The sequence below is a fragment of the Terrapene carolina genome, unplaced genomic scaffold (genome assembly GCF_002925995.2).
Source record: "Terrapene carolina triunguis isolate 2854851 unplaced genomic scaffold, T_m_triunguis-2.0 Scaffold68, whole genome shotgun sequence".
NCBI classification, from domain to species: Eukaryota; Metazoa; Chordata; order Testudines; family Emydidae; genus Terrapene; species Terrapene triunguis.
In genome coordinates, this window is record NW_020664419.1 from 56,705,866 (window position 1) to 56,731,415 (window position 25,550).

The 25,550-nt window shown below is 41.9% G+C and overlaps 1 protein-coding gene across 1 annotated transcript in view; it reads left to right on the forward strand.

Annotated features, from left to right (window-relative positions):
- Positions 1–25,550, forward strand: part of LEMD3 (LEM domain containing 3) — a 79,914-nt gene that overhangs the window by 29,041 nt on the left and 25,323 nt on the right. Inside the window, exons 2-3 of the mRNA XM_024208058.2 lie at positions 7,929–7,966; positions 14,721–14,787. Coding sequence (XP_024063826.2) covers positions 7,929–7,966; positions 14,721–14,787 — 105 coding nt within the window. The remainder of the gene's footprint in view (positions 1–7,928; positions 7,967–14,720; positions 14,788–25,550) is intronic.

Sequence of the window (25,550 nt, forward strand, 5' to 3'; positions counted from 1 at the left end):
TAGTGGGCCTGAAGTGGTTAAAGGGCAATCACTGGGCCCAGGTAGTCGTGCGGGACCTGCAGAGCATGCTCTGGCTGAAGGGGTAAGTTAAAACAAGCTCAGAATCCCAGGAAAGGCAGGGAATGCAAACAGGTTGGAGGGAAGACAGGCCCTTCTCCTGAAGAGCCACATAGAAGATTGAATTTGGGATGGGATTACAGTCCGGGTGAGGCCCACAAGCAGTGCCTTCTAGAACACCCCATGTCCCCTGTTTTCTAGCAACCAGCAGGCCCTGAGGGGCTCTGTTCGTTTGGACTGTTGGGGACTACATCTGAAGAAGAGTAGAGGTAGGAAGAGGCCCAGTGCGGCAGACTTAGATCCTCTGAGTAGAGGATTTGTCTGGTGTTACTTCCCACAGGGTCTTAAGTTGGGACCTGGTGGAATGGAGGGCCAGGGTCCCCCTACCATTTCAACTTGAGAGCTAGGCCCAAGATGCCTCCAGCCTAGGGGCAGAGATAGGCATCTCTACACCCCCCTTTTTGGGGTGAGACTGGAAACCCAGGTTTGCTAACCACTAGGCCATTCTGCCTCCTGAACAAACTATTACGCTTGGTGGAGAATGTGGGTATCATAGAATCCAAAGCCTGATAATAGACCCTCTGCTCCCAAAAAAGGAAGGGGGGGGAGGAGGGAAAAGACAGGTGTAGAAAAGGGGACGAGAGATGGAGTTCCTTGAGAACCAGTTACAGCAGGCAAACCAGCAGCAGAGTCAATTCCTCAAGTAGCCCAGCGCCCAACAGCAGCAGCACAGCAGTTAGAGCAACAGCAGTAGCTTAGTCAGCAGATGATGATGCTCTACAGGGTGGACAAGAGGGGAGGGGCCAGGGGCTAGCCTCCCCGGCCAGGAGCTCGAGGGCTGGGCAGCCTCGTGCCCCCCTTGGAATTTCTTCACGCCTCCCCAGGAGGGCGCGCCCCCCAGTTTGGGAACCAATGCTTTCGACCCTACATGTCCATTCAGACCTACTTCTTGTTCAGCCAGTCACCCAGACAAACAAGTTTGTTTACATTTGCAGGAGATAATGCTGCTGGCTTCCTGTTTTACAATGTCACATGAAAATGAGAACAAGTATTCACACGGACTGTTGTAGCCCATGTCACAAGATTCATATGTCCCTTCATGCTTCGACCATCATTCCAGAGGACATGCACCCATGCTGATGACCCATTCTACTCCAGGGATCGGCAACGTTTGGCACGCGGCCCGCCAAGGTAAGCCCCCAGGCGGGCTGGGCTGGCTTGTTTACCTGCCACATCCGCAGGTGCGGCCGATTGCAGCTCCCGCTGGCCACGGTTCGCCACTGCAGGCTAATGGGAGCTGCGGGAAGACGCGGCTAGCACATCCCTCGTACTGCGCCGCTTCCCGCAGCCCCCATTGGCCTGGAGCGGCGAACCCCGGCCAGTGGGAGCTGCAATCGGCCGAACCTGTGGACGCGGCAAGTAAACAAACCGTCCTGGCCCGCCAGGGGGCTTACCCTGTTACCAATCTCTGTTCTACTCGATAACGATCCAAAGCAGTTTGGATTGATGCATGTTCATTTTCATCATATGAGTGAGATGCCACTAGCAGAAGACTGATTTACTTTTTTGGTGGTTCGGGTTCTGTAGTTTCGGCATCGGAGTGTTGCTCTTCTAAGACTTATGAAAGCATACTCCACACCTCATCCCTCTCAGATTTTGGAAGGCATTTCAGATTTTTAAACCGTGGGTCCAGTGCTGTAGCTGTCTTTAGAAATCTCACATTGGTACCTTCTTTGCATTTTTACAAATCTGCAGTGAAAGTGTTCTTAAAATGAACAACGTGCTGGGTCATCATCCGAGACTGCTGTAACATGAAATATGTGGCAGAATGCGGGTTAAAGAGAGGACGAGACATACAGTTCTCTCCCCCAAGGAGTTCAGTCACAAATTCAATTAACGTATTATTTTTTTAATGAACGTCATCAGCGTGGAAGCATGTCCTCTGGAATGGTGGCCGAAGCATGAAGGGTCATACAAATGTTTAGCATATCTGGCATGTAAATACTTTGCAATACCGGCTACAAAAGTGCCATGCGAATGCCTATTCTCACTTCCAGGTGACATTGTAAATAAGAAGCAGGCAGCATTATCTCTTGTAAATGTAAACTAACTTGTTTGTCTTAGTGATTGGCTGAATAAGAAGTAGGACTGAGTGGATTTGTAGGTTCTAAAGTTTTACATTTTGTTTTTGAGAGCCTGCAATACCACAGATTTCCGCTGTTTTCACTAGTCACTGGCAAAGTGACTCTATGCTCTCCCCAACCCTTAATTTCCCCCCAAAATGTGTTCTGAAATGTCCAGCCCTGCCTTGGAACAATTAGAGGAATGTTTTAAAGTTCATTGCTCCTTTAAAGAGTCCGTATCCAACAGTTTTGTTACTTTACTGGAGTTACCAAACAGTTCAGTTCAAACACGGTACTGGATTGGTTTAGATTAAAAATAAAAATAAAGTAGGTGTTAAGTGAGTACTAGTATAAGGATTAAAGCCAGAAATGGTTACAAGAGAAAAAGGATAAAATGCTGTCTAGTATCTAAAACTTAACAAACTAGACTTGGGTCAAAGTAAAATCCTCACCAGATGTTTCTATCAAGATGGCTGATGGAACTGCTGGGTCAGGACTTATACCCGAAAGTCAAAGGGCTGGTACCTTTTGTAGTCTTAGGTGAAAGATAGATAATTTAGGATTCTGTACCACTCTTTTTACACTGAATCTTTGAAATGGATTCTTCTGAAGGATATCTTCAGATAATAAATCTGTTTCCAACTGTGAGGTAAGTTACATGGACTTTGTTTTGAAGGAAGTATCGTGCTGCTGCTCAGGGATGCCAGAACAGGAGGGCTATGGCCCCATCATTTTGAAAAGCTTGGGGAGGGCAGGAGTGGCGGTTTGGGGGAAGGGGTGGTGCAGGGGGCGGAGCCATGGTTCCAGCGCTGGTGGCCACCCAACTTTTAGGGACCTTCTACTGCTCCTGCTGCTGCTTCCACTGGGATTGTCTGCTAAAATGCAAATTATTTAGTTCCTGTCCCTTCATGCAACTAAATGAATGTTAGACATGTGATTGTCAGTCTCCTCCCCCTCTGTAATAGTGTTAAGTTTGCCTCCATCCCTTGTTAGCTTGATGTTTATGCAATATGTAAATGCATTCTCATTGTCTTGTCATTGTCTCCTGCTTGGCTGGCAAAGCTATTTTAAGAATTTTAATTTCAGTTTACATCAAGCTCTTTGCATCAGTTGCTTGCATCTACATTATGTGATTATATTAATAACCAGTGAGTAATGAGCTTTTCATTGATACCTTGCATGACACTTGTCAGATACATTTCATGGCATTAAAGGATTGGGGTAAAGTAGAACTGGTTAAGCCATCTGAAATTCATTAGTTGTTATCAGGGTGCCACTTGCCTTCTGCACTTGAGCTGTTCTTAATGTCACAATATGCAACAGTGAAAATCTAATAGTAATTTATAGTGTCGTCTCTGAACAGCCAGTATCTTTGTGAGAGAAGCTCATACTTTTATCATGGACAGAAATAAATTTGCTTATATTACAGTAGTTCGGTAGGAGGAAGTAATTGTTTAGCAGATAATTTTAGCAGGTCAAGATTTCATGCATGGAAATGGAGGCTCTGCTCTCATGTGTTCACTTTTCAGAAATAGATGGGAAATGCAGAGGAAAATTTGTGTCTAATTCAGTGTATTCTGGGCCCAAAGACAGAATTTTCAGATTCTTGGGATAAGTTTAATTTACAGTTCCACAGCTGCAGGAATTGCTCTGCAAAACTGTTCTGAAAATTTGCCTGCCATTTACCATGACAGATTTTGATTTTTTTTTAAAATCTTTAAATAAGTGCTTACTGTAGGTGAGGAATTTAGCAGGGTTATAATATTGTCTGCCTAGCCAGCAATGGTCACCTTAGTTTGGTCTGCAGGATGTGGTATAGCAATCTGGTGCAAATTGCCATAAGAGAGCCAGTTCTCTTTCTGTTGCCTTCTAATTCAAGGATAGGTTACGTTATCTAAACCCAGTGATTCTAGTGCCAGGCTGGTGATAAGGGTGTTTCTGGTAAGAAAACATCTTACTTTATTTGAGCATCATCAGTGTTCTTACTACTGTGCAGAGAGGAAGAAAATGTACTCTATGGAGCACTCATTCAATATGTCTTTTCAGATAATTTTGTTTGTGTGCATGTGTCTGAAGATCTTGGGTGAAAAAGCCAAATCAGAGATGAGTTTTGCATTTTGTCTGAATGTGGAAGGACCTGTAATGTGTGTCTGGCAGGAGTGAGTTCCATAATTGAGGTTTATCACCTGAAAAGTTATGACTTGTTTCATGTTCATAAATGTCTGCAATTTGCCTACAGTTTCATCTTTTTATTAGGCACTTATATTTTTTATGATTATCTTAGGCTTTAGATATATATCCCATAAATTAAAAACACACACACAGATTGCTTATAGATATTCATTAAATCTCCATCTAGCTCTTAGCCCATATTCCTCTTTGGTAGATTGATTTTTTTTTTTAATGGGCTTTTTAGTATGCTTGTTTGGTTAACGTTTCTGGGTTGATACTGACTTGGGGTATTAGTTCCAAAATTGAGAATCCCTCAGAGAGAATTCCTTGTCATCAGCCACTTCCTTTATATCAAGGGGGCTCCAGGCCAGGTGCCTCTGCTGATCTCCTCTCCACAGGTAGTGAGGCAGTCTCTCTTAGGTAACTCTTAGGTCCTAAACCTTTTAGGGACTTCTAGTGAAATGCAATTCATGTTTTCAGCCTATTCCTCCAATAATGCATGCAAATTCTCTGATGTAAGGATTCTTGACATTCTTGTTGTGCTGTATTCCTCTAACAGCTGTCTAGACTAGTCTCTCTTTTACAGGCCTGTTCTCTTTCCCTTCCCCCTTCCCCCCCCCCCCCCCCCCCATCTCATCTTCCTCCTTTACATTAATTGCCATTGGGTAAAATTTTCAAAAGTGCTTAAGTTGCTTTTTTGAAAACTTTACCAGTGGTCTGCTGGCTGGCCCTGCCTCCCAGTTCCTTCTTGGATTCCCAGCCAAGGCTGACTAGATACCTACTAGTTAGAGAAATAAACTAAAGAGTGCACGTGTGTGGTGACTCCAGTAAAGTTTCGGGGCAGTGACCCTGCAATCCTAAATAGAATTTCCTATGAGAATGTTGTCCCTGGATCTGTTCAGAGACTTTTTTTTCGTTTATGTGGCTGAATGTTTGATATATCTGTAGGCCCCATCCCCTGGCTGCTAGGAAGGAGAGAGATTTTCCTCCTTCCCTCCTCTTCCCCTTTGCCCAGAACCTGCTGCCTAATACTATGTGTATTGGGGCAAACTGTGCTACTTCATCCTTTTCCCCAGTCTGTGTCTCGGGGAGTTCCTCACACACAGGTAACTCCTGTATATCTGTCTGCTTCAGGTGATTGCTTTCCCCAGTAGCAGAATAAAATTGACATGATTCTGATCAGTTTCAGTAGTACCCATAGGGTTCCAAACAACAGTGAAACTGTCTCGATACCTTTCTCTGCTGCTGTTGGGTATAGCTGTCATAATCAGAGGCCTTGGGTCTGTCAGCTGACTTAGGAAGATGATGCAGCAATTTCCATTGCGTTCACACCCTGTAAAGTTATCTCCATAGCTGTAAGATTAGAAACTTAATTAAAATGGAAGCTTGTAATTCTGCACAAACTGATAATTAAGCACCAACAATAAGCTTAGTGTGGGGAAAGATTGGACAATCCCTGCCCCAATGGATAGGTCTAGAGAAGAGGTGTCAAATTCCTTGAGAGAAGAGGGCAGATACTATGTTTATGGTCAGGATATAAATTAAGGACTTCATACTTTCTTCAGTCCACAACAGATCCCTACTGATCTCTCTGGGAGGTTTGTACAGAGATTAAGGGGAAGGATACAAGATACAGAAGTATTAAATATTTCTGTTCTGAATCTGGAGAGAAACAGGATGATGTATTCATATTTTGGAGTGATAAGGAAATAATTTCTATTCCATTAGTAACTAGGAGGATGATAAGCAGTAATTATAAGGTTAAACTTATTAAAGTAATCAGGACAAGATAACTTGCACTCCAGAACCTTAAAAAAAAAAAAAAAAAACACCAAGGAGCTCTTTGAACCATTAATGTTGATTTTTAATAGTTATTGGAACACTGGGAAAGTTCAGAGGACTGGGACAAAGCTAATGTTGTTCAATTGTTTTAAAAACGATAAACTGAATGACACGACTGACTATAGGTCAATTATCCTGATGTAGATCCTGCGCAAAATCATGGAAAGGCTGATTTGGGTTGTAATCAGTAAAGAATTAAAGGGATGGTAGTGTAACGCCAATCAACGAGGCTATGTGGAAAATAGGTCTTGTCAGCCAAACTTCAGATCACTTTTTATGAGATTACGAGTTTGGTTGATAAATTGACTGTGTTGACATGTCCCATCTAGCAAATTGGGCCTAAATTATGGGAAGTGCATAAAATTATGTAGCACTTGTCCTTTTCCCCCCTCATTGACCCAAACCCTAGTTCAATCACTAAAATATTATTTGGTTGTGTTTACTTTAATATTAAGTTCAGTTTCATATTGTGATGCATTCTTTCTTTTTTCGTTCACGCATCCTTCCTCTCTTGGGCAGGAGCAGCAGTCACTTTAAGTTTCAGTCATAAGGGGTTTGAATTTCTTGTTCCTTGGTCCAGAAACCCTTGACTGGAGCTAGATGCCCCACTATACTCTAAATATTTGCCACATCATCAAACAGTGACAGAGAACATTAACGCTCTGTTTTTACCAAAATGATCCGTAGTGAAATAGCTAACTTTCACATTTGAAATTACCATTGGTCTTCAGGTATGAATGGGGGCAGTTCATAAATTCCAGAAAAGGTTCAAGGTGTCTACAGATGTGGGTGGAAAGGGTTGCATCAATTAATGTTTGGCTAATGTTTCTAAAGTTCTTTGCAAACGGAAGGTCTAGAGATTTCACTTTCTTTTAAATGAAAATTTAGATTTTTGAAGCAAAGTGATGTTGCATTTTAAAAAAGCACAAATGTTGCAGTTTACACACCTAAGTTATCCTGTTTTATACTTTGGACACTCTTAAAGATTTCAAGTGATGGGGAATCCACCACATCCCTTGAAAGTTCCATATTAAAATTTTGCACATTATTTCCGGTTATAATTTGTCTAAAATCAGTTTCTTCTGGCTCCAAAGGCATTCACAGTAGCCGGGGAAAACAGATTAACTGTAGCTTAAATGAACTGTGGAAATTGTTCTGTCAAAAATACGTTACTTGCTATTGTAAGCAGACCTGTATTTCCCTATTCATTTGAGAATCACTCAAAGTAGTCTCTCTTAAAGAAAGAAATGCTTTTGAGGGGTATGATGTTGTCATGCAGGGGTTTTCATTGAATAAGAATGTATGTTGAAATAAGTTTGCATTGATTACACTATATACTATGAAAATGTCTAGCTCCTCAAAATTACATTATTTAAGTGTAATAGTTGAATCACTTTTGAAGTTTTTTTGGGGTTTGCTAAACTACTCTTTTTATATTCATATTGAGGTGGTTGTTGAAAACTACTTAAATAGCTATATTGCTAATTATAGTTCCTAGCTGCTGGGATAACACAGAATTTGCATCTTAGTCCAATAAACTGCTGCTGTAGCTGTCTGATTCTCATTTAGCATAAATTTATAGATACATGATTTTTCCCTAAAAATATCTATGTAATTACCTTTATACACTATGAAATTTTATGTGCTAAGAGACTATAATATTGATATATTTTATTACCATCTACAAGCCAGACAATGAGTGAACTAATGACATTCTTTTTTTACCCTTAATAGTTAAAAATCCCTTCAGTGAGCAGCTTGAAGAAATAAAAGTAAGTAAATATGATTACAGTACATTGTGCTTTATGTTGTTTGTTAGATATTTGTATGAAGTCAGTGCAAACACCAATAACTATTAAGGTATATGAAATTTTGGAATGTATGTCATGCTTCTAGCAGAGGTCACTGTGTCATCCAGGACAGTGAGAAAATTAAGTAAGCCACTGTTACGTTACAAATGGCTACTGCAAGACCTAGGAACTAAAACAATTATTAGCTTAAAAATGCTAGTTATGTTACACCTAAGACAAATACGATTGAAAGAATGTAAAAAATTAATGTACTCTTCCCTATGCTGTCTTAATTTTTAAAAATCTTGAGCAGTAAAACTTGATTTATAGATTTCAACCTTGTCTTACAGTCAGATTGCTTTAACGTAGAAAAATCCTGCAGTGTTTGTGTTGTAAAATCCTGGAAAGAATTGTATTAGTCTTCAGGTTTTTAAGCTTAATTCTACAAAACCCAAATCTGACTTGGATAGTGTTTTAAAGTTAGAAAGAAATAACCTATATGAAATATCAGGAGAATAAACTCCTCCTACTTCTGAAGAAACTGCTTGATCTTGGTTCATGAGGAAGGGTTTCAGAAGGTGGATTTCACTGAAGAGAATTTGTCATAGAATCATAGAATATCAGGGTTGGAAGGGACCTCAGGAGGTCATCTAGTCCAACCCCCTGCTCAAACCAGGACCAATCCCTAACTAAATCATCCCAGCCAGGGCTTTGTCAAGCCTGACCTTAAAAACCTCTAAGGAAGGAGATTCCACCACCTCCCTAGGTAACCCATTCCAGTGCTTCACCACCCTCCTAGTGAAAAAGTTTTTCCTAATATCCAACCTAAACCTCCCCCACTGCAACTTGAGACCATTACTCCTTGTTCTGTCATCTGTTACCACTGAGAACAGTCCAGATCAATCCTCTTTGGAACCCCCTTTCAGGTAGTTGAAAGCAGCTATCAAATCCTCCCTCATTCTTCTCTTCTGCAGACTAAACAAGCCCAGTTCCCTCAGTCTCTCCTCATAAGTCATGTGTTCCAGCCTCCTAATCATTTTTGTTGCCCTCCGCTGGACTCTTTCCAATTTTTCCACATCCTCCTTGTAGTGTGGGACCCAAAACTGGACACAGTACTCCAGATGAGGCCTCACCAATGTCGAATAGAGGGGAATGATCACGTCCTCTGCTGGCAGTGCCCCTATTTATACAGCCCAAAATGCCGTTAGTCTTCTTGGCAACAAGGGCACACTGTCGACTCATATCCAGCTTCTCGTCCACTGTAACCCCTAGGTCCTTTTCTGCAGAACTGCTGCCTAGCCATTTGGTCCCTAGTCTGTAGCAGTGCATGGGATTCTTTCGTCCTAAGTGCAGGACTCTGCACTTGTCCTTGTTGAACCTCATCAGATTTCTTTTGGCCCAATCCTCTAACTTGTCTAAGTCCCTCTGTATGCTATCTCTACCCTCCAGAGTATCTACCACTCCCCCCAGTTTAGTGCCATCTGCAAACTTGTTGAGGGTGCAGACCACACCATCTTCCAGATCATTAATGAAGATATTGAACAAAACCGGCCCCAGGACCGACCCTTGGGGCACTCCGCTTGATACCGGCTGTCAACTAGACATGGAGCCATTGATCACTACCTGTTGAGCCCGACGATCTAGCCAGCTTTCTATCCACCTTATAGTCCATTCTTCCAGCCCATACTTCTTTAACTTGCTGGCAAGAATGCTGTGGGAGACTGTATCAAAAGCTTTGCTAAAGTCAAGGAATAACACATCCACTGCTTTCCCCTCATCCACAGAGCCAGTTATCTCCTCACAGAAGGCAATTAGATTAGTCAGGCATGACTTGCCCTTGGTGAATCCATGCTGACTGTTCCTGATCACTTTCCTCTCCTGTAAGTGCTTCAAAATTGATTCCTTGAGGACCTGCTCCATGATTTTTCCAGGGACTGAGGTGAGGCTGACTGGCCTGTAGTTCCCTGGATCCTCCTTCTTCCCTTTTTTAAAGATGGGCACTACATTAGCCTTTTTCCAGTCATCCGGGACCTCCCCGGATCGCCATGAGTTTTTCAAAGATAATGGCCAATGGCTCTGCAATCCCATCTGCCAACTCCTTTAGCACCTTCAGATGCAGCGCATCCGGCCCCATGGACTTGTGCTCGTCCAGCTTTTCTAAATAGTCCTGAACCACTTCTTTCTCCACAGAGGGCTGGTCACCTCCTCCCCATACGGTGTTGCCCAGTGCAGTAGTCTGGGAGCTGACCTTGTTTGTGAAGACAGAGGCAAAAAAAGCGTTGAGTACATTAGTTTTTTCCACATGCTCTGTCACTAGGTTGCCTCCCTCATTCAGTAAGGGGCCCACATTTTCCTTGACTTTCTTCTTGTTGCTAACATACCTGAAGAAACCCTTCTTGTTATTCTTAACATCCCTTGCTAGCTGCAACTCCAAGTGTGATTTGGCCTTCCTGATTTCACTCCTGCATGCCTGAGCAATATTTTTATACTCCTCCCTGGTCATTTGTCTAGTCTTCCACTTCTTGTAAGCTTCTTTTTTGTGTTTAAGATCAGCAGGGATTTCCCTGTTAAGCCAAGCTGGTCGCCTGCCATATTTACTATTCTTTCTACACATCGGGATGGTTTGTTCCTGCAACCTCAATAAGGATTCTTTAAAATACAGCCAGCTCTCCTGGACTCCTTTCCCCCTCATGTTATTCTCCCAGGGGATCCTGCCCATCAGTTCCCTGAGGGAATCAGTCTGCTTTTCTGAAGTCCAGGGTCCGTATTGTGCTGCTCTCCTTTCTTCCTTGTGTCCTCTATTCCACGTTGTTTCTCTTCCATCATGATACTGACTTATCAGCTAGAGAATTGGGGCAACAATTTCTGAGGTGGACCCACTCTGAGGTGTCTGTATGTTGTAACATGAAGTTGGCAACCAGGTCTCTGAATGACGCAATCTTCTTGGAAATACAGGCCTGATGTTGCAGGATACTGTCTTTCAACTCAGAATGCCTTCTTCCAAGGAGTCCAGTAGAAAGGCCCATAAGCACTGGAGGAAGAGCGATGATTCTTTTGACATTATAGTCTCTTGGGCACCAGATTTGACAGACAACCCAAGAACCTGTTTTCAGTTTGTCATCCTGTCCCTTAGGCTTTTCCCTTTCCTTCTGGGAATCTTGTCAGTTTCCTTGTAGTATGGAGTAGAATTGCTATGGATTGTTCATCAGCCAGAAGGGTTAGGCTCTCCAGTTCCCCTCCATACTGCCTTCTAATCCACATCATTTGTCAATTAATTATTATTGTCAGACATTAAGTTGATTCATGAAAACAGTTCTCACAAGTACCTTCTTGAGCAAGAGGTCATCTACAAAGTTATGGGTGGCTTCTTTTCCCCCAAGAAACAAAAGAATTGAACAGTGTGTTCTAAGCTTGCCAAACTTTGCTAGTAAGTTGATCTTTGTTTTGTGTTTGCTATTTTCCATCTGGGAAATGAAATAAACAAACTTGGTTTTCCATAAAATATTCTCTAGGAAGTTGACAATCTACATCTACCGGTTGTTGAGAGAGAACTTTTTGAAATCTGGTATTTGATCCTGTTTGGCTCTTGGATCATTACATGTTTTCTAGCTGTCAGATCCTAAACTCCCGGTAAGATCCCAGTTACATCTGAATGTCTAGTGCATTATTATGTTGCCAGCATGGCCCATGAATGCTGAATTGTTCAGATGTTTAGTCAATGAAGAGAAGTATTTTAACTTTCCAGTATCCGTCGTCTTGAATAGTTCCACTTTCTCTTCATAATCTTAGTAACCACTATGTTTGATAGCAATCATTCCTTGACCCTTGAAGTTTTACATTTAGTTTGTGGTTGTTGAATAAAGCCAACAAGTCATTCAACCATTGCAGATTATGTAAAACTAATCAGTCTTCTCTTTTCTGAACTAAGAATGTGATTTTTAGTTTAGACATCTGATGTTGCTGTCTATAGGAATCTTGCACTGCAACTACATTTAAGAGCTCCAGTAACATTGAAATTCTCAACTTTTCTGTTCATACCTTCGTTACTTCAAGCATTGATAAACTTTCTTTGACACAGAGTGCTTCTTAATGCATGCTGCAGTGAAAATGGACTTCTTTAACAAGATACTGAACAAAATCTCCATTACAACTGACAATGCTAGGCCTTCCATGTCTTATTTGGCATCTCACTGTCATGCATATTTAGGGAAATAGGTCTTCAGTCTTCGTTTAATTACTCTTCACTTGTTCTCCTAGGGGCCTAGTGATAAAATGTTCATGAGATTATTTAGATGTATACAGAGTGTAATAAAAGAACCCCAATCCATTATTCTGGGTGCACTTAACAGTTTTTTAACAAATAAATTAAAATAATTCCATCATGTTCACCTATAGCAACAACATAAATGTAACTGAAATTAACCACATGCACAATCTCCAGAGCCCTACACCCTGCCCTACCCAACAATGCCAGTGTCTTCATGATCCATGAAGAGGTGTGCATTGCAGCATGCCCTGAAGACTTACAAAATTGGTTTTCCAGAAAATATTATCTAGGAAGTTTGACAATCTCCACTCCTAAAACTTGGACTGTTACATATCTGGGGAAGGAAATGCCTGGGGCCATAACAGAGCGCTATGCCAGCCATTACACCCCCTCTTGTCCCCACTCATGCCAAAGGAGCTTCAGCTCAGGGGCCTCCATGGATTGCAACTGTAGCTGTATGTCATAAGAAGAGAGGTGGTTTCCTTTCTGAGGTAACCATTGTAGAAGAAAGAAAAGTTACTTATTGATAGCTGTTTAGTTTTATGGAAGCAATATACTCTACTTCTTCCCTATGTCTTTGGAGTCTTCTGTATCTTTTACTTTATCATAGTGAAATGCAGCTGCTTGGGGGCTTTGGATCCCTTTTATTTAGCTGGTTCTGAGAGTTCAGACCACACAGGAGAGCTTGGTTGACCCTAATAGATGCTTTTTTTTTTTCTAAATACTTCAGAGCTAATAGCACAGTTTACATCTTGCAAATAGAGATGTACAGACATAATATATGCAGCTACTGACAAGTAAATCATCCTAATAGAACATCTTTAATCCTGAGGGATCAAAAGACTATGTAGTCCAAACTGCTCAAATTCATCCATTTCTGTGGTGAGATGCTACACAACACAAACTGTTGAAGTGCAGCCACTTCTGTGGCAAAATTCCAGAAAGTTACATACTCTTTCCCCATTTTGGATGCAAATGATGATTTCACTGTAAACAGCAGGAACTTAAGTAGACTTTCTGCATATACTCCATGCTGGAATCTGGCTTGGACTCAAGGGTAAACACTACTACTCTTGCAAAATTTTATTAGTGGAGAGATGGTAACTACTGGTCTGACATGAAGGATCTATCAGTTCATCTATTTTAGGGGTGAGATTGAAACTTTTCAAAATGTGTGGGTGTGTCTATGCACTACTGGCTTTTTTTTTTTTTTTAAATGATGTAAATCTTTTGAATTGGTGGAAGTATCTGTCTAATCACCTAGGTGCAGAGCTTTGGGTCTGAAGTAGGAGAAAGGAATATAAGTATCTGCATATATTTTTCCTTCATTAAACTAATTCAGATTTGAGAAACTGAGAATGAAGAATACAAAAACTAGTCTTCCTGTTGCAAGCAGTATACAAAAATATGAGATTGTACTCTAAACCTCATATGCCTGAGCTAATTGTTAAATTGAAAATTATTGTGGTGGTGAAGTAGATAATACAAGTCATATTCTTGAAGAATGTTTTTGAAAAGTGTTTAGTTACCACATACACTTAAACATTTTGCACTTTAAAGAGTGCCTTCCATCTGAGAATTGCAAAGCACTTTACAAGCACTAATAATAACTAAACCTTATAAAATGCCTGCAAAGGAGGTATTAACACGATTGTACAGGTAGAAAAATTGAGTCAGATGTTAAGTGATTAGCCTAAGGTCACACACGAATTGGGCATACCTGCAGTAACTGGAGATATTAGAATAATTCACTGCTCAATTTGCATCATTCTCTATTCCTGACTCTTATTCTTCTGTTTTGTCCACAAGATCATTCTGCCTCTATAGAATTGTCTTCCTCCCACCTTTACACTTTAGATGTCACAGCTTTTCTTTCATGCAAAATGAGTCAGTCAAGTTTGAGGGTCGATAGTGTAATGAGTTTTTTGTTTTGGCCTTTCCAAAAGTCTAATTTTGGCCTGAATTTCCCATGGATAGAATATAGTTGAATAGAAATTCAGCTAGGATGGGTAACGTACCTTGTTTTGCCTAAAGTGTCATAGGGCCTTTAATAAGAACAAATATCCAGGGGCTTTGTTTAATTTTTTTTTTTTTTTTTTTTGAAGGTTAGCACCTCCAAGTTTTTAATACCTATTAAGACCATTCCAGGGCATTGTTTTAGGACTACGTAAGAGAGAACAGTGAAACCACCTAAATTGTCAATCTGTTTCCTATAATTTTCCTCTAACGCCAAGAACTAGCTTCAACTAGCTCAAAAAAGAAATTACACCTTGAATGGATATAGATAAATGCAAAATCAGTTGCCTATACTGTCGTTTTGATGCACAAAACACTATTTGGCTATCTTATCTAATTCTGTAAATAAAAGTGTTTTACTGTAAATAGCTTTAGGTTCTGCATAGATGAAAAATTAATTTCTCTTGTGAAGTTGTAAATTGTCTTAATGTTAACCAGCTTTTTTAATTCCAGGCAAATGAAAAAAGTCTCATGATGAACAGCTTATATAAACTTCATGATAGATTGGCACAAGTAGCAGGTATGTTTTTTAAAATTAATATTGACTATAAGAGAATAATAGTTTATCAATGCAACTAAATATATATGCAGGCAGTGTTTGTGGCAATAGATAAAATCCCAGGGCTCAAATTCTTGGCTGCAAGATGCAAATTACTTACCTCTGTTGAAATCACTGAGAGTTCATTCATATACTGTGAATAGGGAGTTTACGAGTCCCAGTTCTAAATCACATAAGCTGTCTTTTCAAGTATGTAACCTTTTTTTATCTTGACAGTCTCTAAGGTTTAGTTCAGCAGGATTCAAAGATTCTAAGGGCAGAAGGGACCATTGTGATCATCTAGTCTTAACTCTGGCATAGATAGCATAGGCTGTAGAACTTTCCCCAAACTAATTCATAGACCATATCTTTCAGAAAAAATATCCAATCTTGATTTAAAAATAGTCAGTGATGGAGACTTCTTGGTAGATTTTTTCCCCCAATGATTAATTACTCTCTTGCTGTTAGAAATGTACACCTAATTTCTGGTCTGAATTTGTCTAGTTTCAACTTCTAGCCATTGGATTGTGTTATACATTTCTCTGCTAGATTGAAGAGCCCATTATCTAATATTTGTTCCCCATGTAGATACTTATAGATGGTAATCAAATCACCCCTTAATCTTCTCGTATGACAGCCAATACAGAAAAGTTCAAACACTTAAGAGCTCTGGAACTGTTCCGTCTATTGGCCCTTGCTTAAATAAAGCAATCAAGTTCTATTTCAAGGCTTAAATATACTGTAATGTAGGGAAGATGGCATATTTGTTAAAAGCTAAACATATTCGACTGTATTTGGAAAAGAAATTACCTGTTTTATCTGGTACACTGTGCTATACACCTCTACCTCGATATAACGCAACCCGATATAACACGAATTCGGATATAACGTGGTAAAGCAGTGCTCCGGGGGGCGGGGCTGTGCACGCTGATGGATCAAAGCAAGTTCAATATAACGCGGTGTCACCTATAACACGGTAAGAATTTTTTGGCTCCCGAGGACAGCGTTATATCGAGGTAGAGGTGTATTTTTCATACTGATGTTTAGAAACAAATAACACTCTGTTAGCATTATTCGTTATGTACATAAAGAAATGAACAACAGTTATATATGGAGATATACCTATCTCATAGAACTGGAAGGGACCTTGAAAGGTCATTGAGTCCAGCCCCCTGCCTTCAGTAGCAGGACCAAGTACTGATTTTGCCCCAGATCCCTAAATGGCCCCCTCAAGGATTGAACTCACAACCCTGGGTTTAGCAGGCCAATGCTCAAACTACTGAGCTATCCCTCCCCAGCTATCCCTCCCCCCAATATTTTGTGTTGTTGCACAAAATAGACAAGTTCATTAACAAGAAGTCTGCATTAAGAATGCTATGTGTTAATGTAAACCCTATATATACATATTTTGTGACAAATTATAAAGGAACAATTATTACAATTACTGTTAAATAGTTAACCATAATGACACATTAAGAAACAATGTGTTTTTTTTTGTCTAGTGCAGTCTGGAAGAAGCTTAAAGTTACAAAGTGAAACTCTAAAAAAAATCAGAAAATGGCAAAGGTGAAGTTGTCTGAACAACTGACATCTTGTGAGAATGCATTACAATATAGTGTCATATTGCTTGATTATATACTGTTTTCTCCATAGGACTCTTGCCTGTTTCAGTGCATAAACTGGATGGTGCGTAGTGAAAGAGGTTGCTGTTGAATATTTTTTTATCCTCATTATTCATTTTGTGGCCCCAAGCCTTATTTACTGCATACCATCCAAACGCTAAAACGAATGCAGAATTTTTTGTTGCCACATCTGTGACACCCAACATAGCATAAGTGCCTCACAAACATTAAAAAACAAACTTTGCAGATAGCTGTGTATTATAGATGAGACTGAAAAGCAGCATGATTTGCACAGGGTCTTATGAGAAATCTATGACAGAGGCAGCAAAAGAACCAAGTTCCCTTTGATTCCAGTCCAGTGCTTTCCTCACAAGAGCATTCTTCCTCTTGCAGCAGGTCCTGTCTTGCTCACTGTACACGTAGAACATTGCCAGTGACTGGATACTAGAACAATTCACTAATCAGTTTGCATCATTCTTTTAGCAACATAATGAAGCAAGTGTTATTAGATATTACTCTATCATAATGCATACATTAATGCACAGCCTTAAATTTGTCATTTCCTGAACTGAATGCTTCATGCTACAACGTCCTCGATCTCTTTAGTTTTTAATAGTGTTTCCTAAGTTTCCTACATTCTTTTTAAAACAAAACAAAAGATTCCATTTTCAGCTATTTAATAGACAGTAGTAGAAGGTTTGCATGTTTCTCTCTCCATGTATGGGAAGGACTTGAGTCATAAATAATCTCCCAGCAGATGTTCTCTCCTTATGTAGAACCCAAAAAGACCTACCTTATCCCTATTTAGTCATCCCTCACCCCAGTGATTTTCTGAGACCTGCTTTCTGAAAACATAATTTTTCTCTACACAGCCCTTCTTTTTATTAGACTATCCTTTGACAGGAGCCACATCTCAAGGATTACTTGATTGCTCTGATTAGAATAGCTTTTGCATGATTGATAGATCCATTATAAACCATTCCAAGTGTTAAACTGCTGAACTTTTCTGTGGCGAATCAAGAAGAGTTTATGTTGTTGGAGATATCCTTTCCTGTTCCCTTAACTTCATTTCACTCTTGCACTTCCCCTCTCCAAAATACAGGATATGGAACAGCTGCCCACTCTAATGCCCTATTTGGTGCACCTTGTAAGCATGAGATCTATTTAAGCTTATTGGTGCCTATTAATGCCATTGCCTTATTGCATTGGGTCACTACATCACACCCAGATGTGAATCAGCAGTTGGTCACAAATTCCAAATTTTCCTCAAAGATTTGGATGAGCATTTGAGCCTTGTAGGTAGAACTTGTTCAGATAAAGCTCTATTTAAATATTAAATTAAGTTAATCTTAATACAAATAAGAAACCAAAAATAAAACTGAAGCACAGGCCTTCAGCCTTTACTTTAACAGAGGACTATGCTTAAGGCCCTGGTATTAAATAGAGAGAACCAAAGGCCTTGTACATAAAACTCTACTAGTAATCAGAAAACAGTTACTAAATTTATTTTTTTAAAAAGAAAATGGATCAGCTCTTCATTTAAGTAAGGAGAACTTTCTGAACCTTATCTATAAAGTTGATGATGAAGTATGTGATTGTGTCCCTACTGAAGATTTTGAGATATGACGGAACAATCCATTTACCATCCCCTGATGGAGGAGAGGGAGATAAATATACTTGACACTTTAACTTGGTGAACAACTGAAAGAGAACAGATATGAAAACCAAGAGACAGCAAAAAACAACCCCACCCCCAAACCCTAAGCATTTTCCTTGCAGGATTCATTTTATTCTCCTTTATTTTTGGTGCTTTAAGCAAGCTTTGAGATTAATGAGCAATGGCTAAATAAAAGCCAGAAGAGTCAATAGCAATTTCAAATGTTTAGACAGTGCTGAAAAGCAAATTTAACTTGGTTTATCTTCTTTCCTCTCTAGTGAAGGATAGAGTAATCTTGATTCCTCTTGTAGACCAGAAGTGCTGGGACTTTCTGGGGGGGAAATCTTACTCATCGTCAACCCTACAGTTCTGTACTGCAAATTATCAGGCGCTGATGGCCAAATACAACTTTACAAATCATGCAAAATTTGGCTCCTTTATTCAACATCTTCCTTCAGACCAAAGGGAACAATTTCAGGCTACCATTTCTGAGGGACAGTTATTGGTCAGGACATCTCTTTAGGTGGCACTTGATACTGCAGCCCATTCCATTTCCATAGCAGTGGTGATGTGCAGGGCATCCTCGCTACAGTTGTCTAGTTCCCCCAGAGAAGTCCAGACTATGGTAGAGGATCTCCCATTTAATGGTCCAAAGTTGTTCACAGAGAATATTGATAAGTTGTTGCATGCTCTTAAAGACTCTAGGGCCACATTACATTTGTTAGGCATCTGCACTCCTGCAAACAAAAGAAAATTCTATAGATTGCAAACAGCTCAAAGTTTCTACCTGATGCAATTCTCTGGAATCAAGATTACTCTTTTTTTCCTCTCTAGTGAAGGACTGAGTAATCTTGATTCCTCTTTATTCACCTCAATGTACTGCTAGTTCTTGATCTTGAATTTTAACAAGATATAGTAGCCTATCACAAGATATAGTAGCCACTCCCTTGTCTTTAGTCTGTCAGCTGCAACGATTTGCCTACCTCCTCCCCCCATTTGGGGACAAACTCTCCTGATTCCAACAAGCATGGGGAGCCTATCACCTCAGACAAATGGGTGCTGGATATAATACTATTGGGCTATAATCCATTTTACCTCCCTCCCTTCTAATTCCCTGTCGCTGTTCCTCTTTAGGAACCCATCTCAAAAGTTCCTTAGACAGGAAATAAACGAAGAAGAGGGTTTAGGAACAATAGAGCTGGTCCCTGCTGAGCACAGGGGATGGGGCTTCTACATGAGGTACTTTCTCATTCCAAAGAAGAGTGGAAGGTGGAGACCAATCTTAGATCTAAAACTCCTAAACAAATTTGTGAGGTCTCAAAAGTTCAAGATAGTGACTCTGGCAGCTATAGTTCCTTTTCTAAATTCAGGGGATTGTTTTTCAGCCCTTGACCTTCAAGCATGTACTTCCATATAGCAATACACCTGATGCACAAAAGGTTCCTGTGTTTTTGTCATAGGGCAGGATCATTCTTCTTTGAGTGCTTGCTCATGTCGATTCCATTCTAGGTGTGCGCACGCCCACGTGTGCAGCCATCGGAGATTTTTGCCTTAGCGGTACCCGTAGGGCCGGCTGTGGTGCCCTCTGGAATGCCGCGCTCATGCCGTGGTATATTAGGCACTGCCGGCCAGGGGTGCTGGAACAGTTTTTACAGTGGAGGTGCTGAGAGCCATCGAACCAAACTGTAAACTCTGTATATAATGGAAACCAGTTCAAGCCTGGGGGTGCTGCAGCACCCCCCCCACTCCTAGTTCCAGCACCTATGCCGCCAGCCCTACGCCCTCAGTTCCTTTTTACCGCCTGTGGTGATCAGTTGGAGCACCTCTCTTGCTTGGCAAGAGCTAGCGGTTGTCTATCATTTTGAACTTCGTGCCTAAAAGCCATTGTATATAGTTCGCTTTGTTAGTCTTAAGGAGTTCTTAAGTAGTTAAGTGTGAGTTGGTTAGTAGTTAGGGTCCCAGTTGGACTTTGCCCCAGGCGGGTCTCTCGGGTTCAAGCCCTGTTCAGACTGCAGCAGGCCTATGCCTGTGAACGACCCCCCACAGCAGCTGCCTTAAGTGCCTGGGGGAGTCGGATGTTAAAGAGCGGTGCCGGATTTGCACTCCCGCTACTTCTTAATCCTGAAGGCCAAAGGGGGCCTGCATGGCCTCAACAAGTCTCTCAAGAAGTTGAAGTTCCACGTGGTCTCCCTGGCCTCCATCATTCCTTCCCTGGATCTGGGGGACTGGTATGCCACTCTCGACTTAAGACTCTTACTTTCATGCCTCCATATTCCCGGGCTACAGGTGCTTCCTGCACTTCATAGTGGCCGGGCGTCACTTCCAGGGTGTTCACAAAATGCATGGCACCAGTAGCGGCTTACCTGAGATGTCAGGGTGTCCAGATCTTCCCGTATCTCAACGACTAGCTCATCAAGGGCAGGTCTCCGGGGCAGGTCCAACAGAGCCTCGACCTGGTGCGATCCATCTGCAATGATCTGGGCCTGTTAATAAACACAGAAAAGTCCATGTTTACGCTGGTCCAATGCATAGAGTTTATCGGAACAGTTCTTGACTCCACGCGAGCCAGGGCCTTTCTTCCAGAGGCACGCTTCCAGGCCATGTTGGACTTGATTGCCTACGTAAAGAGCATCCGCTTACCACAGCCCACACGAGCCTGTGACTGATGGGCCGCATGCACGTACGTGGTCCACCATACCCGTTTTCATCTACGACCTCTGCAGGCATGGCTGGCCTCGGTCTATATTCCCAGGAGGCATGCCCTGGACTGAGTGGACACGGTGCTGAGCCGCATCCTTTTGTCCTCAGACTGGTGGCTGGATCCAGAGTCGGCGCTGCATGGGGTTCCTTTTGTGACCCCGTCTCCGTCGCTTACCCTGGTTTCGGGTGTGTAGGACCTGGGCTGGGGAGCCCATTTGAGTGAGCTCAACAACCAGGGCTTCTGGTTTCACAGCGATCTGGGCCTTCATATTAATGTCGGGGAGCTCAAAGCGGTTCGCCTGACCTGCCAGGCATTCTTGCCCCACCTGAAGGACAGGTCCTGACGGACAATACAGCCGTGATATACTACATCAACAAGCAGGGTGAAGCTAGGTCTTCGGCCCTTTGTCAGGAAGCGCTCAGCCTCTCGGACTTTCATGTGCGGCATGCCATTCATCTGGTAGCCGCCCACCTGCCTGGAGCCAAGAATGTCCTGGCAGATCACCTCAGCAGAACCTTCTCGTCTTGCCATGAATGGTCGCTCCATCTGGAGGTGGTCAGCCTGATCTTCTGCAGGTTGCGGACTCCCCTGGTGGACCTGTTCACGTCCAGACAGAACAAGAAGTGCCACGTGTTCTGTTCTCTGCAAGGCAGGGACTAATCAAGCGATTTAAGTGACACTGCCCAGCTATTGCTGTTTGTTAGCTTTTATGATGGTGAAATTTTCAAGGAAGATTTTTTGTTTTTAATACCATTAGAAACCTACACCACATGAGCAATCATTTCTGAAAAGGTAAAAGGCTCATTTGAAAAAAATGGTTTAGATCTGCAGAAAGTAAACTTGCTTGTTACAGCCTAAGAACATGACAGGGAAACAGAAGGGCATTGCTTCACGTTTGGCAGTGATGCGCCCTTCATTAAACACACTTCACGACATCATTCCCAAGACTGTCCTCTGTGGTAAGTTGTCTGGGGACTTGAAAAAATGGGTATTATGATGAGATTAGTGAATTACATATGCTCAACTTCTAGCTTGCCACCTTGTCTTTTTAAAGCTCTTTTACAAGTGACCTGTTGCAGCACAACCAGTGGCGGATTAGCCAGGGGGTCTGTAGCTGGGGCCTTAGCCAATTGGGGGACTCCGGAAAAATGGGCGTCCCCGTGCCCAGATCCACCCCGCCTGCCCGGCGCGCCTGCCGGGGAGTGAGGGAAGCCCCCACACCCCAACCCCGATTCCCAGCAGGAACGCCGGGCGGGCGGGGCAGGGCAATCCCCTATTCCCCAACCCCATTTCCACGGTAGGAGCGTGGGCAGAGGGGATTACAGGTGGAAGGGGTGGGGAGGGGCCCCACAAAAGCTTAATCTGCCTCTGAGCATGACGACGTTTGCTGGTTAATAGGGAGCATGTATTAGATTGTGGGTGCTTCAAAAAGAAATAGAATTTCGTTCAAACCACAAGATCAACAAGGCTAGTGAGTTCCTGGAATTTATGAATGATGTCCCCTGTATGTCACAGTTAGCTTATCTGTGCAATATTACTGGTCACTCAACTTGCAGCTCCAAGGCCTTGCAAGCAGTGTTGGGGATCTGTTTGAAAAAGTAGGCTTCTTTCAGAGGAATCTTGAAATCATTGAGACAGACTTAACAGGAGAGATGTTGCACTTTCCCTCACTGCGTGCTGCTACAGATGAAACTTTGATGAAAATGATGCAAGAATTCCTAAACAATCTGATCAAAAATTTTAAAATGTGATTTGAGAATTTTAGAATTCCAAAAGATTTGCTTTAATTTGTTTGTTCCGTTTGTTGTCTCTGCCGATGGACTTTGCCCTTCTGAAGCAAAGAACTTTCTTGATTCAATTGATGAAGGTGCCTTTCAATTAGAAATTTTAAGGCTCCAAAGATCAGATGTCTTTAAGGCAAAATTCAGGAAAGTGGGACTTTGTGATTTCTGGTCTCAATATGCTGACCAGTTTCAGAATAGCCAGCATCTAAGCCATGTATCTTTTAACGGTGTTTGGATTAATGTACCTCTGCGAATCTGGGTTTTCTACCATGAACATTATAAAAAACCAACACTGCATCTTCATCATTTCATGCACCTAGCACTGACCTACAAGCCATTCTTCAGAAAGCTTGCCAGAGATCATAGATGTCCTCTCCCATTAGAGATTACCACAGACACAGGTAATAATGTTGATTTATAAACTTTGTTAACAATGTTGCAATCAAGGTCTTTATTTATTGGCAGCTGAAGTTGTGGGTTTTTTGTTTGTTAAATTTTGTCAGCCTTCTGCACAAATAGCCTGCCTCTTGTCATAAAATTCTCAGATTGGCCCATGGATAGATCTAATTGTTATCACTGCTCTAATAGTACAGGTCAGATGGCCACCCCAAGAATCCACCCTTAATTTCAACCAGAGTGATCAGAAATGCCTGCCTTCATTTTCTGCCTCTCATCAGACACAGGCCTATGAAAATCATGACAGATAATGTTGCCTGCATGTTCAATATCAATTGGTGGGGAGGAGTGAGAACCCTTTCCCTTTGCAAAGCAATAACATCATGGAACTGTTGCATGGAACATCACAGAAGAATTTCCGCAATATATCTCCTGGGCAGGCAAAATATAACAGCTGTCGCTTTTAGCAGGTGATTTTCATAAGAACATAAGGACAGCCATCCTGGGTCAAACCAATGGTCCATCTTGCCCAGTGTACTGTCTTTCGACAGTAGCCGGTGCCAAATGCTTCAGGGAGAGTGAATAGAACAGGGCACTTCATCAAGTTATCCACTCCCTGTTGTTTTGTATTCCCAAGACTACAAAGGGGTGTTGGATTTCTAGGTCCTTGTCAGCATATTTTAGACATGGGGATTTCCAGAAGTGGACCTCTTCACCACAGCTATGAATAAAAAATGCCATCTCTTGTGTTCAAGGTGGGGGATTTAGTTCGCAGTTCCTCCTCACTTGGATGAAAAAGCTGTTTTATGCATTTCCCTGATGCCTCTGATTCTCAAAGTGGTGAACAAAATCAGACAGGACAAGACCAGAGTTATTCTAGTAGCCCCAATGTTATCAAGGTAGGCATGGTTTCCTTACCTGTTTCACCTAGCTCTTTGTCCATCAATAAATCTTCCAATCACTCCTCAGATGCGCTCTCAGAGCACTGGTCGACTGCTGCATCACAGCATTCTCCACCTCCAGGCATAGCCCCTTGATGGTTCGTGGGGTAGTAAGTCTCTTCTGCAGAAGAACAATAAGTATTATTAAATAGTAGGAAAGATTCTTCCGGAAATACCTTCAAAAGTGGAGAAGCTTTTAGTCACTGGTGTGAATTCTTGAATGCTGTCCCCAGATCTTCCTTGATTCTGCTTGTTCTGGAATATCTGCTTCAATTAAAGAAAATGGGACTATCAGTTCTTTCAAGGTTCATCTGGCTGCCTTAACAGCTTTTCATAGCACTATTGAGGGGTTCTTGCTGTTTGCTCACCCTACAACTGTAAGGTTCACAAAAGGTCTGGGTAATCTCGTCCACTGGTCACCCTTGTTTGGGGCCTTGATTTGGTTCTTAAGTCTCATGAAATCACCTTTTGACCGATGGCAAACTGCACCTTACTGAATTTGTCCATGAGAACAGCCTTCTTAGTGGCTATTGAATTAGCCAGCAGAATCTGAGAGATTGGAGCTTTAATGGCAGACCCTCCTGTGATGGGTTCCCCCCATCCCGGGGTGGCACTTGGAACTGGGGTATCACTGAGCCTTCCTGTCCCACCAGCCTGGGTTCCTTTTACATTGTACTGTTGAGGCAAGCCAGCCAAGCCCTCCCTCAGGCTTCAGACTGCACTTTACTAGCACACACACAGGTAGGGACACGCCCAGCTGCAGTTTCACACGGATGCTGAGATCAGCTCTGCATGGGAAAGCTCAGCTAAGGAATTGCCCAGCACTCGAATGCACACCCCCTCTGGAATGTAAATCCATAATTGTATTGTCTTGCTCTGCACAGAGAACTATACAGAGTAAGGTCATTAAAATTTGCCCCCTCCCTCAATGTGGAGGAAGATTGCACAGCTTCCCCACCCTCCCAACCCCCACTCCCGGTTATGAATTCCACAAACTGGTTTTAGAGAAAACAAAAGCAAGTTTATTAACTACAAAAGATAGATTTTAAGTGATTATAAGGGATAGCAAACATGAAAGCAGATTACTTAGCAAATAAAACACACGCAATCTAAGCTTAAGATATTAAAGAAACTGGTTATAAGTAGCACACTCTCACCCTAATGTTTTTAGGCAGTTTGCAGAGATTTTTGAAGACCCTCTGCACTTGCCTGCAGCTTAAAACTTCAGATATTTCGTTCACAGGCTAGACAACCTTCCAGCCTGGTCTCAGTCCTTCTCCCTTCCTTATCTTTGTTTCTTAGACATTTTCAGCAGTCATCCTGGGCGGGGATTCAGTGAAGAACCAACCACGATGCCTGCCTGCCTCCTCTGCCTTAAATAGGTTTTACATATGGTGGGAATCCTTTGTCTTCCAGTGTGATTCCCACCCCCGGTCAGTGGAAAAGTACTAATTTTATTATGGAGTCCAGTATCCGGTGACTTGATCACATGACACTGCAGCCACAACTCAGTCTGTTTGCAGTGTCCACAGGAAGGCTTTCCAGGAAGATGGGAGATAAGCATCTTCAAAAACCTATTGTTTTTCCTAATGACCTTTTCCAGTCAGCAATCTAGACTGATTGCATTCTGTCTAGTGGGCATTC